Here is a 16,381-nt window from a genome sequence, read left to right on the forward strand (position 1 = left end):
TTTTTCTCTTACGCGCTAGCGCTTTAAAGTTCTTATTGGTGAAAGAAACGTCTTTTAGGACAAAATTCTCGCCTAATTGCAATTGTAAGTCATCTCTAAGACAATTGAAGTCACAAACTTGAAAAAACAGCGGGCAACCGTTTTTCAACTTTCCCTACTCTTCAGTTTTGCCTACCCGTGCTCCCAGTGTCGAAGCTGTTGATTTGTGATATTTCAGTCAATTCTGTGATTATATAGTAGTTGCTGAAATTGATTTTCACAAATTCGAAAACAAAGGATATTTTTGTGAGACTGAGAAGTAAACGGTTTTATGCTAGTAGTATAGTGCGCACCGGTTATTCCATTTTGTGCTAAGAAATCTCATTAACTTGCGGAGGAATACATTATGAGGAAAGAAAGCTCACCAAAAGCAACACATCTGCTAGCACCGATAAGACTTCACGTGTAAAGAAGCATGAACAGGGTTCGCACTCGATCTTTTGAGCTCTTTAAATTCCATGACTTTCCATGAATTTTTCTATGACCCTCACAAGGTTTCCATGAGCTTAGGGTTTGCTGTCACGTTCGAATATTTTCAATAGTATCCTTGTTTTAGCATTTAGAGTATTTTTTAACCTAACTCAGTTCAACAGACACTAACTTTGGTATCCACTAAAATCAATGCCATTTAATTACTCCTCTCTCTCTTACATTGTCTTTCCTTTGACACGTGCAGTATCTAATCTATCTAACATGACTTTAATTTTCCATGACTTTCCAGGTTTTCCATGACCTGTACGAACCCTGATGAAGAGTAAAGTAATGTTACGCCGAGGGCGAGAAAACGCTTGGGAGCAAGCGATTGGTCATTTGGTTCTACTTTTGATTGTTTACAAAGATCTGTGACGCAAGATGTTTCGGCCAAAATTAAAGCGTGGCAATACGACAAACATAATATAAATTTCTAAACAAGACTGATACCTTTGTGGGAGAGACATAAACCACTACTCCATTGTTGCTCTCTCTCAGTACTTTTTCCATGCAGTAATACGAGGCGTATGTCTTGCCTGATGATGTCGGTGCAACTATCACAGCTGACTCATTATTATCCACAGCATCGAGAAGATCACGCTGAAAATTGGAATTTAGAATTAAACGCCTGAAATTACATTTGGCAGAGCACTTACTTACTTCCTTAGGCCGGAATCATCCCGAGCCGTCCTAACAAAATCTTTCCACACCACCTGATCGAGCATTGCGTCTCTTACTTCTTTGGTATTGTCCAGTCCATTGTCAGCCTTGATGGTGTCAATGTTTGTAATTCTTGGTCTACCTCGATTTGGCTGACCATGTTGGGTTTCCCAAAGCAGCACTTTTGAGGCTGCCTCTTCATCGGACTAGCACAATGGCCAGCTAATCTTGGCAGAGCAGCGTTAATTTTATGGTTTGAATGTCAGACAGCTGCAAGTGTTGATAAAAGGCTTGGGTGTCATGTCGGTAAAAAACCGGCTCAGAACCGAGTCAAGCTCGTTTTTTCTTTTGTTTATATTTTGGATTTGACAAAGTGAGTGCAGTAGTATAGTAGGCACCGAATTAACCCCTTTTTTTGCGCAGGAATCTCATTAGCGTGCGCAGGAATACATTAACTAGGTGACGTCATAGGCTATTGTCTTGATCTCATGAATAAAATGCGCAGGAATCTCATTAACTTGCGGTGGAGTCTCATTAAGTATATCCAGTTTGACGGGTTTATCAATGATGTCATCTTCTATTTTTATCTTGTGGCGGTCATGGTTGGTATAACCGGTTTGACAGGTTTTAGTTATTTTCGGAAGATGATGTCATATGTATTCCGGGGTACTATGATGTCATAGTTGTTTTGATTGGTTGACCGGAATTAGAAAGACGCTCATTGGCTGTCTCGTTTGACGAAGCATTCTGGTTGGTTTCCGGTTTTTTTTATTTTTTGAACGGCATAAAAGCCTGCTCACTGCCTTCCCGCATACTAATTTGGATTTCCTGCATACTAATTAAGTGTCTTCCTCCATATATAATGAAGTGGATAGGTTTACTAATGAGCGTCACTCTACTACAATAGGAACCATAGGCTTGCCTAGACTTACCCGGTAAGTAACTTGAGCCCGGTTTTCGGACCGTCTATTAAAAGAAAAATAGGAATAAGAGAAGCGATCACCTAGCAACGCGAGAAACGGCTTCCTATGTCTTATTTAGCGCTAAAACTCAGATATACATAAACAAAACACATACAGAAAGTGGAGTTGAAAAGTCTTTATTTCAATTTAGTTTACGTCTTCTTATTTAGCGCTAAAACTCGGATATATATAAACAAAACATACACAAATTGGAGCTGAAAACGCTTTATTTCAAGTTTGTCTGACTATTACAGAACAGTTTTCTCCCATCTATCTCGAGGACATGAAAAACTATTGAAGTCTCAACGTTTCACGCACGGTTAATCAGGTAATTATGCGAGTTCACAAGCCCAAAGTTGAATACAAATTAGCTCTACAGGAAAAACCTCAAGGGAGCATATTGACGTATTATTATAAAACAAATAACTTAACAAGGATCAATTAAAACACGCGACTCATAATTGTTAGCAATAAAACCACAAGAGAGATACCGTTTTGAAAACTTTATTAAAAGTCAATAACAAAAAGAGTCAAATACACAGCGATTTGAAAGGAAAAGGAATGAAAATTAATCCTTCAACTAACTATTACATACAGAAAGTGGAGTTGAAAAGTCTTTATTTCAATTTAGTTTACGTCTTCTTATTTAGCGCTAAAACTCGGATATATATAAACAAAACATACACAAATTGTCAACCATGTCCAACTATGAATGTTATAGAATTATTTTTCCTAGACCTTTGTACTGTTGCGTTTCAATAAAAACTGTAAACAACCAAACTTTAAGAGTGTTTTATTGCTGACTTGAAAATAATAACAATCATAGTAAACTGATACAATAAATAAAAAAATCTGAAATTTGAAATACCAATTACTAATTCACGATCAAAACTTTTTTAATTAGGCACTGTTATTTGTGATAACCCTGAATAAAGATGATGATTCCAATGTTGAGAGCTGTTGCGTGACTAGCGGCGCGCGACACCCACGCGTGTGTTTGAGAAAATAAAGACACATGACTAGAAATGGCCCGTTTGTCTCCTTTTGTCCCTTTTGGCCTAATTTTGGCCTTTCAGGCCTGGTTATGGCCTTTCTGGCCTGTGTTTGGCCTTTCTGACACTCTATATAACCTGACTATTTGCGAAAAAGATGTCATTTGTGTTCAGCAATCGAACTGAGTCAACATGGTTTACAAGAGAGTTTGCAGAAACTGTCCCATTTCATCGTGTGGGGCGAAGTACCTTGTCAGATTAGCTAACCATCTCGCGGATGTTCATCAGTTAGACCACATACAGCGAAGAAAGTATTTACAAGGGGCGAAACTGCAACCTAAAGTTTAAGTCGTCGTTTACGAAAGTGAAGCGGATAATTCCGGAAAAAAATCACTATCACAATCCACTACAGACACAAGAAACGGTGTACTGCGAACTGTCAAGATCACAGAGAAATGAAGTCTCTTTTGAAGCAAAAGCTTAAAGACCGACTACAAAGAACAAGACAAAGCGCAAGAAACAAAGAAAGTCGAACTCTTGGCTTCGAGGCCATAGGAAAATTGTGTAGACACGGAAGGATTATTTATTATTCCTCGAAATAGGACGGAAAAAACTGATTTGTAATAGTTAGTTGAAGGATTAATTTTCATTCCTTTTCCTTTCAAATCGCTGTGTATTTGACTCTTTTTGTTATTGACTTTTAATAAAGTTTTCAAAACGGTATCTCTCTTGTGGTTTTATTGCTAACAATTATGAGTCGCGTGTTTTAATTGATCCTTGTTAAGTTATTTGTTTTATAATAATACGTCAATATGCTCCCTTGAGGTTTTTCCTGTAGAGCTAATTTGTATTCAACTTTGGGCTTGTGAACTCGCATAATTACCTGATTAACCGTGCGTGAAACGTTGAGACTTCAATAGTTTTTCATGTCCTCGAGATAGATGGGAGAAAACTGTTCTGTAATAGTCAGACAAACTTGAAATAAAGCGTTTTCAGCTCCAATTTGTGTATGTTTTGTTTATATATATCCGAGTTTTAGCGCTAAATAAGAAGACGTAAACTAAATTGAAATAAAGACTTTTCAACTCCACTTTCTGTATGTGTTTTGTTTATGTATATCTGAGTTTTAGCGCTAAATAAGACATAGGAAGCCGTTTCTCGCGTTGCTAGGTGATCGCTTCTCTTATTCCTATTTTTCTTTTAATAGACGGTCCGAAAACCGGGCTCAAGTTACTTACCGGGTAAGTCTAGGCAAGCCTATTGTTCCTATTGTAGTAGAGTGACGCTCATTAGTAAACCTATCCACTTCATTATATATGGAGGAAGACACTTAATTAGTATGCAGGAAATCCAAATTAGTATGCGGGAAGGCAGTGAGCAGGCTTTTATGCCGTTCAAAAAATAAAAAAAACCGGAAACCAACCAGAATGCTTCGTCAAACGAGACAGCCAATGAGCGTCTTTCTAATTCCGGTCAACCAATCAAAACAACTATGACATCATAGTACCCCGAATACATATGACATCATCTTCCGAAAATAACTAAAACCTGTCAAACCGGTTATATCAACCATGACCGCCACAAGATAAAAATAGAAGATGACATCATTGATAAACCCGTCAAACTGGATATACTTAATGAGATTCCACCGCAAGTTAATGAGATTCCTGCGCATTTTATTCATGAGATCAAGCCTATGACGTCACCTAGTTAATGTATTCCTGCGCACGCTAATGAGATTCCTGTGCAAAAAAAGGGGTTAATTCGGTGCCTACTATACTACTGAGTGCTTAAGACATACCTGCCACGAGTCGGGAATGAAGTGGTCTACTCGACTGTCAGGATCAGTTCGCTCTTCCCTTTTCAGTAAATGTCCCATGTGCTCTAGTTGGAATCTTGCGCTTGTTGTGTTAAGTGACAACTGTCCAGCCTACGCGATAAGAAATTCACTTTAAGGACGAATGCGAGGCTTTATAGTTCTTTGAAAACTAATATAATCTACGCCAAAATTGAAAGAAAGAAAGAAAACAATTGAATAAGTGACGAAGTTGATCATGTTAAAAGCCCTGTTCTAACTTCTTGGTGTGAACTTTAAAATGAAACCTAGATGGCCAGTTGCCATTATATGTTTTTGAATCATTTTTTATGGGCGTAAAATTGTTTCAGTAGACAGTTTATTACTGACCTTTCTGCCACTTTCTGGATTCAGCTTGTAAAACGTGGTTGAGATGTCTTCAAATCCAAGTTTTTGCATGTATCCTGCCAGTTTCTTCTTGTCTTTGTCGGTAAGAAGACTTTCAAATCCTTCTGTTATTTTCTGGACGCTTTCCATGAGAAGAACTGGATATTTCATGTCATTTGATTTGGCGTCATGGGAGCCTGGAATGATAGCACAACGATTGAAATTTTAGAGTCGTATAAAATGTAGTGTACAAAGATCCTATAGACACAGCGAGTATCTCTGTTAAGAAAACAGTAAATCGTTAGAGTTTGAAAAAACGCCTGGTTTGAATCTGGATAAAGGTATAACCCATGCAGGTATAACCAGATTTAAAACGTAACGTTAGCGCAGGTTCGGTTGCTAAAGAAAAGGAAATTGAAATACCAGAAGGTTCAAAATCTCGGGAATTTCCTTGACTATAGGAAAATTGAAATTAAAATTTTGGTTAAATTAACGGTAGGTTGTTGTAACAACAACAACAACAACAAAAGAGAAATACTACAATGCTACAACAATTTCCAAGCAGAAAATAGAACCTTCTTTGGCCATACTTACACTAATAAATCACAATTTGCTATTTACATATGTAATTATATTTTTGCACCTAAGACATAATCGTACTTTCTTTGGGTTGAAAGAAATAGAAAAATTCATAGTAATTGCATATTTAGACAGGATATAGACTGATAAGGCAAAATTTAGCGAGGGAATACTTAAGGTTTACATCTCTGATTTTTATGAATTGCCTGGTGTGTGCGTGTTTTTTTATTGGTATATATGTCTCAGATAAGGCAAGAAATTTTCGTGATTCGAATAATTCTTTCGATCGTCATATCCAGATGAAGTTCTCTGCTATAAGGAAACAGAAGGTTACAGGAGGAGCTGTCTGGCACCATGCCCAAAGACGTAGTCAGTATTTAAGTCGACGCTGTTAATTTCCTCCATCTGACATTATATATCTCATCTGGCGATTCTAACATGACAATCATTTTATCGCCAATGAAAGAAAAGAAACTTTAAGGAAGCAAATGAAAGAAAGGAAAGTTAAGGAACTTACGCGTCTCTTGCCAGGCATCCAGACAACTCTGTGCTTTCTTCATAAGAGCTTGAAGATTGAACTCAGGTGTTTCACAATCTGCCACAAATTTGTCAACGAACTGCAAGGCAGCACTGTAATTATCTCCTTTCAGACTTTTTTCGGTCTCCGTCAGAATATGTGTCCATTTTTCTTGGTCTTTTTCCTGCTGTTGCTCTGTAAGTAGTGATGATTTTTCATTTATGCATCAGTCAATTCCAGCTGCGCCCAGCCCCCCCCCCCCCCCCCCGCCTAGCTGACCCCCGGGCATTAGCAGGTTTTTTTGCCTTGGATAGCAAATTCCCGGGGATGGGGACTCTTGAGCTGTCAAATCCCCCGGGGTTAGGACGAAAAAAGAGGGTAAATGACCCGTCCTCCGTCAATACTGCAACATGTTTCATTTATCGCACAGTCGAATAGTGCCGTTTAAAGCATTTTAATGGGCGATTTTTTGTTTCAAGTAACGTCTTCCCTTGTAATGGCGCTAGGATTCTAATTAAGACCTCACGCCGCGACGACATGCACCAGTTTATGGTTTTAGTATTGCTATAAAATTATTGACATTAAAATAAATAGAGCGCTGTAAAGTTATGAGTAGTTTTATAAATGTGAAAGGGTGTTCTTCAAATAATATCAACAGAAATTTGGTTCAATAACCAAAAAACGTAGATTTACATCGATAGCTCCCGATTTGGCTATGTAATGCTGGCTTGATAAGCACTGAAGAAACTGCATGCATAAAATCGAGAACATGCCTTCAGAGTCTTTCCAGTAAAATCTTCTGTGTAGTTATTATCGCGGTAGGAAACCACGTACGTGTCAAAAGCTCGGGAATGGCCCCGGGGTTGGCAAATGCCCGGCCCCCAGGACTGACAAGGCGGGCAAATGTCCCGCAGTAGCCCCGGGTGGGGGCGGGGGGAGGGCTAGGCGTAGCTGGAATTGACTTATGCATTAAATGTCATATCAGTTTAACCACGCAAGTCTCAAGATCGAGTTAGCCCTCACGAACATTAACAAACCTTAACAGACTTAAGCGGAGAAACAGACCGCCCTTTCCACTGGTGGACCGGCGAAATAACCCACGTGGGACACTTTGGGAGAATACGAGACTCTATATCCGTGAGTCGTGTGTTTTGATCCTTCCGTCGTTTTTGGAGTAATACGACGATAACGACAGCGTCAAAAAACAATTGGTTTTATGAGCACAAAAATAGCTCTGCACGTGCATCACACTCTTAAGTACATTTTTTCATGTCCACTGCACCACCAGGACGTGAAACCTCCTACCGCGAGGTTTCATGGAGGACGTGAACATACGACGACGAATTTTCCTTTCTCTTTTTGAACCTGAATAAAGCCCCTCAAGAATTCAACTCCACGAAAAATCGCCTACATTTGACGAATTGAGCGGGTGCAAATTAAATAGATACGAATAAGTTTGAAAGGACGCAGATTCATTTTTTAGCGACTTTTTCACTGCCGTCTTCGTCATCGTCCCTTCTTAAGCTCACTAATAACAGTCGTTTTATTGTTAGTAAAATTTCATAGTTTGTCCAGTCCTATAGTTGCCGGTTTTTCTTACGTCTCCGAGCTGTAAAGGGAACAAACCGCCGCCTAATTGAAGCAATCAGCTTGACTGAAAGAGAGATATCTGTATCACTCACAGCCGGGATGATCTTACCAGAAGTGCCTGTTTTGTCCACCTCGGGTTCTATCCCGCGACCTCCCGTTCACCAGACCAGTACTATATAAACAAGGTAACCAGTCACTGACGCTACCGGCCCTTTCGTTTATTCCCCTATCAGGCTGGCCAATTTACTTAAATTGTTTGGCCCCAAGCACATACCTCTACGCTTTCTCTTATTGTCTTCAATGATTTTTGCTGCTTTCGAGCTCTGAAAAAGGAGATGAAAACAAAGATTCTCCATCAGTGTAGCCAATTGGTTTACAGTCCTAACCGTGAAGCAGTGGAAATAACTCTGTGTTTTTGTTTTCTGTAACCAGGGAAACACACCTTATAAGCAGCTGCTACTATATAGTACTGTAAGAGTTCTCCACATCAGCTGGTAATTTACTACTTGAAGCAACACTTCTTACCGCCCGCAACCACTTAAAGACTTTCGAATATTCATTAAATTGTTTTAAAAATATAGGTGCAGTTTATTGTTTATCTCGCAACTTACCACTTTTCCTTTTTTGTCCTTTCCTTTTTTCTTCTTATTCTCAGTTTCCGTTACTGTGATTATTTTCGCACAATCAACACCACCAGAAAGTGAATCTCCATAAAGTCGGTGAAAACGAGCAAATTGCTGTTTTCTTTTGTAATACCAAAATCGTGCCTTTCGATCTTCTGGAGGTTTTTCTGGTCACAAAATCAGACATAACAGGTATAAGGCGTAAGTCCAACAGGTATTCTCAAGAAGTAAGTGTAAAATGTGTGTGGTTTAACACGACGTAATTAATATGATGAAATAATGAATTTATGAATACCATATACGTGATGACGAAATAAATGCTGAGATGATCATCAAAGTTAAATACATAACTTATACAGTTGAGAAATGGAAGCCTGAAAAAATTTAGGCTAGCCGGGATTCGAACCCTGACCTCTGCGATACCGGTGCAGCGCTCTAATGAATTGTGCTAGCAAGCAAACTAGGAGCTTGTCATTAAATTGGTTCATAATACACCTGGGAAAGTTGAAAATGAAATGATGAATATATGGATTCCATATATTTGAACTGCGGAATGAAGAAATTTAGTAAATGCAGAGATGGTCATGACAGTTATCTGGAAATATTCTGGTTTTATGAGAACTTGTTTAAATCAAACTAATTCCCCCACAAAAGTGAATAATATGCAAGTTTCTAAGATTCTGATTCTTTTCACAGGTTTGAGTGCGGAACTCATGGAAATAGCTCTTAACAGTCTTAGGAAAGACAAGTGTTGTTTCTACATTGTTTACAGTAAAGTAGATGATTGAAAATTGAAGGCGAGAATCGTTGTGCCCACGGATAATAAAAAGAACTATTATCCATGGTATGCCACGCCTTGCATTTACACCGATACGTACTAACTGTTTATAGATCAAAGAGAAACCCCTTCAGTTAATTTCTGTACTGAGATAGGCTCTCTTTTGCGGATTTCCACCTCAATACTTACCTTTGATGTCACCTTTAGTTCTTTCACAATCATCTGAAAGGGGTTTTAGCGAGTGCCAGTGGTAGAGTTCATCAAACGCACGACCTTCGTAAAATACTGTGCCGTCTTTTCCGTCTCTGAAAAATACCAGCGAAAATACTCCTTAACAACCATCGCATGCGGTTGTTAACAGATAATAGTACGTTTTCAAAGTCTTAAATGACTCAACGAGTCTTAACTCGCCGTTACACCTACCCAGCTATTTCGTTTATCTTTGACCGCATGTCACCAGCGTACTCACTTACAAGAGAATTTTTCATCTCAAGAAGACGTGTTAGTTTTACGCAGGTTTCTGAATCGGCACATGCTTCTAAAAAGGAATGAAATTACACAAAACGGTAAAAAATGAGACTTTTTGATATATAAGATGCCAGCTCAGCTTTCCTTAAAGGTGTGGTGGTCAAGAGTTGAACTATGGCAGAGTTTTTCAACTAAAACGTGTTTACTCTAAGTATAAGAATTCGCAGGCTATAAGTTTTAATGCTTTTTAAGGGTCGATTCACATGCAGTATGCAGCACACGCTTATGGCCGTAGCATTTGCCGGCTGAAATTTTGATTGAAAACAATGAAAATTTCCAATCGGCAAATGCGACGGCTATACGTGCACGCTGAAACGGAATCCACTCTGAGAAACATATAGAAAATACGTTATATGACCTCATCAATGAGCCACTCTCGTGTTGTCCTTCATAAGCCCCCTTTTTAGTGCTAGAGTAAGTACTTTAACAAGGAAATTAACAAATAGGACTCCTTTACTCCTTTCCACATTGTGGAGAAGACTCATTGAAATAAACGCTTCACCACACAATCTTGTGTTTAGTATTGACAGCTAGTTTTATGTCTTCGTCTCTCATTGACATGAACTATTGATGAAACGAGAATCGAATAGGCCATTTCCGGGTTCCAAAAACCCTGACTTTCAAAAAGAGGCCAAGTGCAAATTCTTTCTTGTGAAAACCAGTATTATTTGCATGGAAATAAAAAATCGCCATCAAATCAATGGCTTAGCACTTAGCCTCGCTTTGAAACAGACACTTGGGGCAACTAGGGAATGGCTCATTAATCAGGCAACAAGCTATGACGTCACCCATGTCAAGCAGTGGTTTCTCCCTAGACGAACGAAACTCTTTCACCAACCCAAGAAGAAAGGACTAACCGGTGCGCACTATACTACTCAAAGGACTAAAAGGTTGAGTTTTCCATCAAAAACTGCTCTCACCTTTAACTGTACGAAATTCTCTCCCAATTTCAGCCGAAAAAGGAAGAAACTGAGTGGCCAAAACATCAGAGTGTTGAGTGCAGGTAGTTTTCACATCAGTAACAACTATACCCCAGGCACTTTCCGCTTCTTCTATGACATCTTTCGGTAAGCTAACAGCTAAGGTAAATTGCAGATAGGTAAAATAGGTACGTAAGGACGACGAATAGGGAAAACAACTGTAGGAATTAAAAACGAAAGGGATAACTTGTTCTATTTGAACCTTTCATTCCTTCCAATGCTAAGGTCAGGGAAAAGAGAGTATGAAGAAGTCGACTGTCCATTAGATCAGCCACTGAAGTCATGTCAAGTGAATGGCCAGCTGCGGGTATGGAGGGGTACTCATCCTGTATAACCTTTAAAATCTCCCACAGGCATTTGTGCATCTGTCAGGAAAATAAAAAGTACAAAGACGTTCAACAATCTTCCTTAGGCAGCATAACAAGTAGTAAAAGCGTCGGACTCTGAAGAACCCAAGTTCAAATCCTACCCTGAAGTGAGCCTTTGTTCCTCGCCCGACTTTGTTACTTGCTTTCCAATGTGGCGAATTTATACCATGTACAAGATTCCAACAAAAAAGGCCATTTATAAAACATCGCATGAGAATCGCCCTTTCTTCATGGTCGTCCAGAATGGGTACCTTTTTACCACCAGAGTGGTAATAAGCTATCTTTACAGCTAAATTATTCTTAACCTTTTTGTCATACTTACCTCGTCAAAGTTATACTGAAATTGATCATCCTTTCCCTCGCAGAACTTAGTCAACAAGTGGCCTTTTAAAGTATGTGCTCTATACTTCAATGGCAGTCTACTCAGTAGTAACGAGTGAAGCAGGAAAAGCTTGATTCTGTCTTCTGCAGTTTTCGCTGTTTCCTATGGTCACAAAAAATTAACAAAGTGCAACTTTATCATTTTATACACTGAATGTACTTCATATTACTATTGTTTTTTCATCGCCGATCCTTGTTAACAGTTTTATCCCACAAGATCTCAAATAAGCCTAAATGTTATTAAAGCCTAAAACGAGCTGGTAGATCAGTCGCAAGAATTAACGGTTCCACTTTCTCGTACATAGTTAACTAAGATTTTCAGTTCAATTCAGTCCATTTATTTAGCCAAAATATATTTTACAGTACAGGAATATATATAGGAATTATGAGCTGGCAAGGGAGCCCAGAAGAAACTACAGGGTGTTTCAAAAGTTCGTTCCGATTTTTTATTCGCTTAAATTTCACTAATTATTAAAAAAACCTTTCGTAAAACTTAGTATGTTATTCATTATTTATTTAACGTTGAATGACTAAAATATTAGTAACCAGAATGTCTTCCTGTATGCTTTCTGACATTTTCTAAGCGGTGAGGTATAGAATGTACGAGCTCCCAAGGCGTGTCCATTTCACATTCTTCCAGGCGAAGCGTTTTCACTCGTCCAGTGTTTTGGGGGCTGGATCTTTGTATGTTGTCTGGTCTACGATAATCCAGATGGTCTCTAGGGGGTTCACATCACATGAGTTTGCCGGCTGGTCCTCCTTTGGTACAAAGTTGGCAAATCCTTCTGACACTATGCTTGCATGAAGTGTGCACCGCCTTTTCCTCTTCAAGGCTTTCCAAATTTTTTAGGTAACTTATCCCCTTACCGTTGTGCTCGAAACTTTGATCGATAATGTGAAGTTGAAATTTTTTTACCTCTCTGTTTTGTGGAACTATTAAGCATATACTTACAGCGCTTTCGATAATATTTCTCACACAGTTTGTGAAAAAACGGCCATGCATTCCTTGGTTTGTCTTCTAAGGTCTTTACTTTTGACCTCTTGTTCGATCATCGTTCAGACTTCTTCATCAATTTGACAATTTTTTTTGGACTGAATGGCCAGAAGACCATAAAAATAGATGCCTGAACTCTACCACAAACAGTGTAGGCCTTCATTTTCATGAAGGAGTAGAGAAAATTAAAGAAAACGATAAAAATACCAAAATAGAAAACCTACAAAATGGGCAGGAAAAGTATGGCGGGAAAAACCTCGCGTACGTGTACAGTTGGGGCAAAAATTAAAAAAAAAATTATAATTTCTTCAAATTTTAGTTTGAAATTGCTTTTAACGGTTATTTAGATAAATTTCTTACCTGAATCAGTTTACATTTGCCTAAAGAAGTATTAAATGGTTTGCGCGAAATACAATTTACAATCGGAACGAACTTTTGAAACACCCTGTAAAAGACTTATGAAACCTGGGCTCGCCAGTCAGAAAGAAATAAGTAAAATGAAATTCGCGGAGGGACACGTTAAAAATAGGATTCACCTCCGTAGTCAGATTTGGCATGTACTTTAACAATAACAAAGCGCATCGCGGCCATGATTTCGTTGTCAGTTTATAGCGTCCATTTTTAAGGTATTTCAATAAGTTGATTGATATACAACATCAGGTACCTTGCTGACATTAGAGTCATTCAGAATTTTAGTCAGGAGCATTTCACAACCAAGAACGGTTGCTAGCTCACGGCATCCTCTCTTATGTGGAGACTGAAGGGCAGACTTTACTTTCTCTTTAAGATCAAACTGCAATGTAAATCAGAACATAGTTTCCGTTATAATATACAATGATCTTTTATGCTTTTCGGCTTTGTTAGTTCTTATACATATAGAAGCCGAAACATTCATACTTTACATAGTTATTACGTACGCAAAAAGTTAAGCATTTTAAGGTGGCCCGTTCCTATTTATATGTTCACGAGCAGTATGCCACTTGGGGATAATTGTTACTATTTACATATGGAAATCTATTTACTATCAAATTTGTGGCATAATTCGCCCTTGTTTTGGTAGGGGCCTTATAAGCCTTTTCCGACGATTATATCAGTCATTAACAAAACCTTTTCTTGCTCCTGTTAGTCCTATAACAATGTGTATAAAACATAATTAGACATTTAGTTTGCAAACCGTGTTTTGTCTACTATTTCATTTTCAATTTAGTGATTTTTCTTTGTTTTTTCTTTTTTTTAAACATGTTCTTCGTAGACAAATTATATAAAAGTCAAAGTATAGAGGCGTCCCAAGTGGCATACTGCTCGTGAGCATGTGATAGGAAAGTCAGAGATCTTCAATATATTATCGTGCGAGAGGGTTTTCATTGCAGTTGAAAATTGGATGGCGAGGTGTTCTCGAACTAGCGGGCTTTTTTCGCCTCAGAACGAGAACCTTTGAAGCTAAACACTGCCAAGCGGTTTCTGCAGATGCTGTGTTTTGTTTTCTTAATATTTTTGTCGAAAATGAACGGACAAATGTAGAGTAAGTTGGATAAATAGAATGTTTTTAATTTCAACGCGCATGTAGCAGAAAGTGGGTTGTATTGAAGCGATAACTGTGTTCGCCGTAGTTGTCTTATTATTCATTTTCTTCCAACAATGCTTTGGGTAAGAACAACTTGTCACTTAAGAGGTAGTTTGTCAGCTCTCTTCCGCTATTTGTGCGTTTACGTTCACAAATGTGTTAGCCTATCATTTTAGCATTAAATTTGACCAACATTTTGTGGAGCGATTTCTACGGTCACGATTGCCTTCAAACTTGCAGACATAAAACTAGAGAGCTCTGAGGCTTATTTGCTGAAATTAGGTAAAAATCTGTCCTGGGATTTCGAAGTTATTTTCATTTTTCGTAAAAATGAGGTTTTAAATATATGCCGATGTCTATAATAACATTTTCTTAAAGTGCCATTCTCCTAAAATTTTATATTTTCTTATCTGAAACTATACCTTATTAAAATAACTTCTGCGAAAAAATTTTGCCATTTGAACAAAATGCGATTTTTTTACCAATTTTTGAAGTCTACATTTTTGCGGTACACCTGTACCGCTGATCACGCAAACTAGCAGGCTCACATATGACGTAATGTGACGTAAATTAAGGACCTCGCATAGAGTACTAAAGTGATGACGTCATAAAAATGAAATTACTGAAATTATGGGATTTGTCAGGATATTCTGAAAGAACAATGTCCAAGAGGCCTACTTGCCAAAAATGAGCATTTGGGGGTGAATTGTCCCTGAGATCGTAGCCCAGTTATACTCAGAAAACTCCATACAAACCCTTCTAATTTTTTTTTGGGTCGACCCAAAAAAATTTAGAAGGGTTTGTATGGAGTTTTGTAAGCATAGCTGGGCTACGATCTCAGAGACAGTTTGCCCCCAAATGCTCATTTTTGGCAAGTAGGCCTCTTGGACATTGTTCTTTGAGAATATCCTGACAAATCCCATAATTTCAGAAATTTCATTTTTATGACGTCACACTTTAGTGCTCTATTACCTTGCCTTCACTAGCTGTACACAAAAAAGATCAATTACGAGTAAGGATTGAATCGCAATGTCTTCTCAAGAAGAAAGTTTTTTCTGAAACAGAAAAACCTGCCAGAACTCTTACTGTTTTCCTGTCGATAATGTCACGTGTTCCTTAAAGTACGTCACATAACGTCATACTCCGAGGGAAAGCTAAGATGAATGGTGTGCCAAAATGGCGGTAAATTTGAACGTTTTTAAAAAAATTCTAAAAAAATCGTCTTTGGTTCAAATTGCAAAATTTTTTCGCAGAAGTTATTGTAATAAAGAGTAGTTTAGATAACAGAATAAACAAATTTAGGTGATGGGAATTTAAAGTCTATCATCATTTATTAAGGATGCAAAAAATCGTAGAAATCGGTTGAATCTTTCATTCTGCAAAACGCGAATCAAAAACATAACCAACACGTATATAAATAGGAACGGGCTACCTTAACTTTTATCCTTCTGCCTTGCCTTAATTGATATAGACAGTTTTATAGGACGTTTTTGCAATTAGATAGTGTCGCAAAACTTAACATTATCAATTTCAATTGATTTTGTTTCCATGATTACTGTAGTCATTGCTTGTCCGATCTCCGCCGTCGAACAGTAGGATATGAAACGATCCTAACAATTGACCCCGAACATGGTTAGACAAATTGACCATTGTCAGGCGCTGATCTAGGATTAATACTGACCGATTTCCTAAACGAGAGCAGAAGGTGCAAGCTTCTTGGGGGGTCCGGGGTATGCGCCACTCCCTAAAGTCCCCTTTCCTGGGTTTCTGAGCCATTCAGACAGGATATTGGCTAGTTCCGTTGTCCTCGGGTGAAGCCTTGCAAATCGGCGCATTATTTCATAAAGGTTAATTTCCATATTATGTGTTGGATATGGAGGATGACTTCAACTTGGAAAGCTTTTTATGGTTAAAAATATACTTGTTATGAAAAATCTGACCGATTTCCGTAAAACGGTGGAAACCGTTGTGGATCCACGCCTGATTGTGACCCCGTGACCCCCTTTTTATAAAGTAACCAGGTCCTCATTTGGTAATCAATACCTGTGTTACTACAGAGGTGCCTGGAGCCTTGTGGTCATCACTGGACGCTTCTTTACGAAAATAACTCATTACAGCACACCATGCTTTCCAGCAAGTCTTGGAAAACTACAAAAACAAGAGCACTCTTATC

General features: G+C 38.4%; 1 protein-coding gene across 1 annotated transcript in view; it reads right to left on the reverse strand.

Moving 5' to 3' along the window:
- Positions 1 to 16,381, reverse strand: part of LOC140952899 (probable ATP-dependent RNA helicase DDX60) — a 53,405-nt gene that overhangs the window by 22,607 nt on the left and 14,417 nt on the right. The window contains exons 7-19 of the mRNA XM_073402346.1: positions 16,252 to 16,356; positions 13,309 to 13,437; positions 11,592 to 11,753; positions 11,104 to 11,266; positions 10,842 to 11,000; positions 9,817 to 9,931; positions 9,583 to 9,698; positions 8,604 to 8,782; positions 8,267 to 8,315; positions 6,403 to 6,597; positions 5,310 to 5,503; positions 4,926 to 5,054; positions 961 to 1,110 (exon numbers count right to left, since the gene is read on the reverse strand). Of these exons, the coding sequence (XP_073258447.1) occupies positions 961 to 1,110; positions 4,926 to 5,054; positions 5,310 to 5,503; positions 6,403 to 6,597; positions 8,267 to 8,315; positions 8,604 to 8,782; positions 9,583 to 9,698; positions 9,817 to 9,931; positions 10,842 to 11,000; positions 11,104 to 11,266; positions 11,592 to 11,753; positions 13,309 to 13,437; positions 16,252 to 16,356 (1,845 nt within the window). The remainder of the gene's footprint in view (positions 1 to 960; positions 1,111 to 4,925; positions 5,055 to 5,309; positions 5,504 to 6,402; positions 6,598 to 8,266; positions 8,316 to 8,603; positions 8,783 to 9,582; positions 9,699 to 9,816; positions 9,932 to 10,841; positions 11,001 to 11,103; positions 11,267 to 11,591; positions 11,754 to 13,308; positions 13,438 to 16,251; positions 16,357 to 16,381) is intronic.

The sequence above is a fragment of the Porites lutea genome, chromosome 11 (genome assembly GCF_958299795.1).
Source record: "Porites lutea chromosome 11, jaPorLute2.1, whole genome shotgun sequence".
NCBI classification, from domain to species: domain Eukaryota; kingdom Metazoa; phylum Cnidaria; class Anthozoa; order Scleractinia; family Poritidae; genus Porites; species Porites lutea.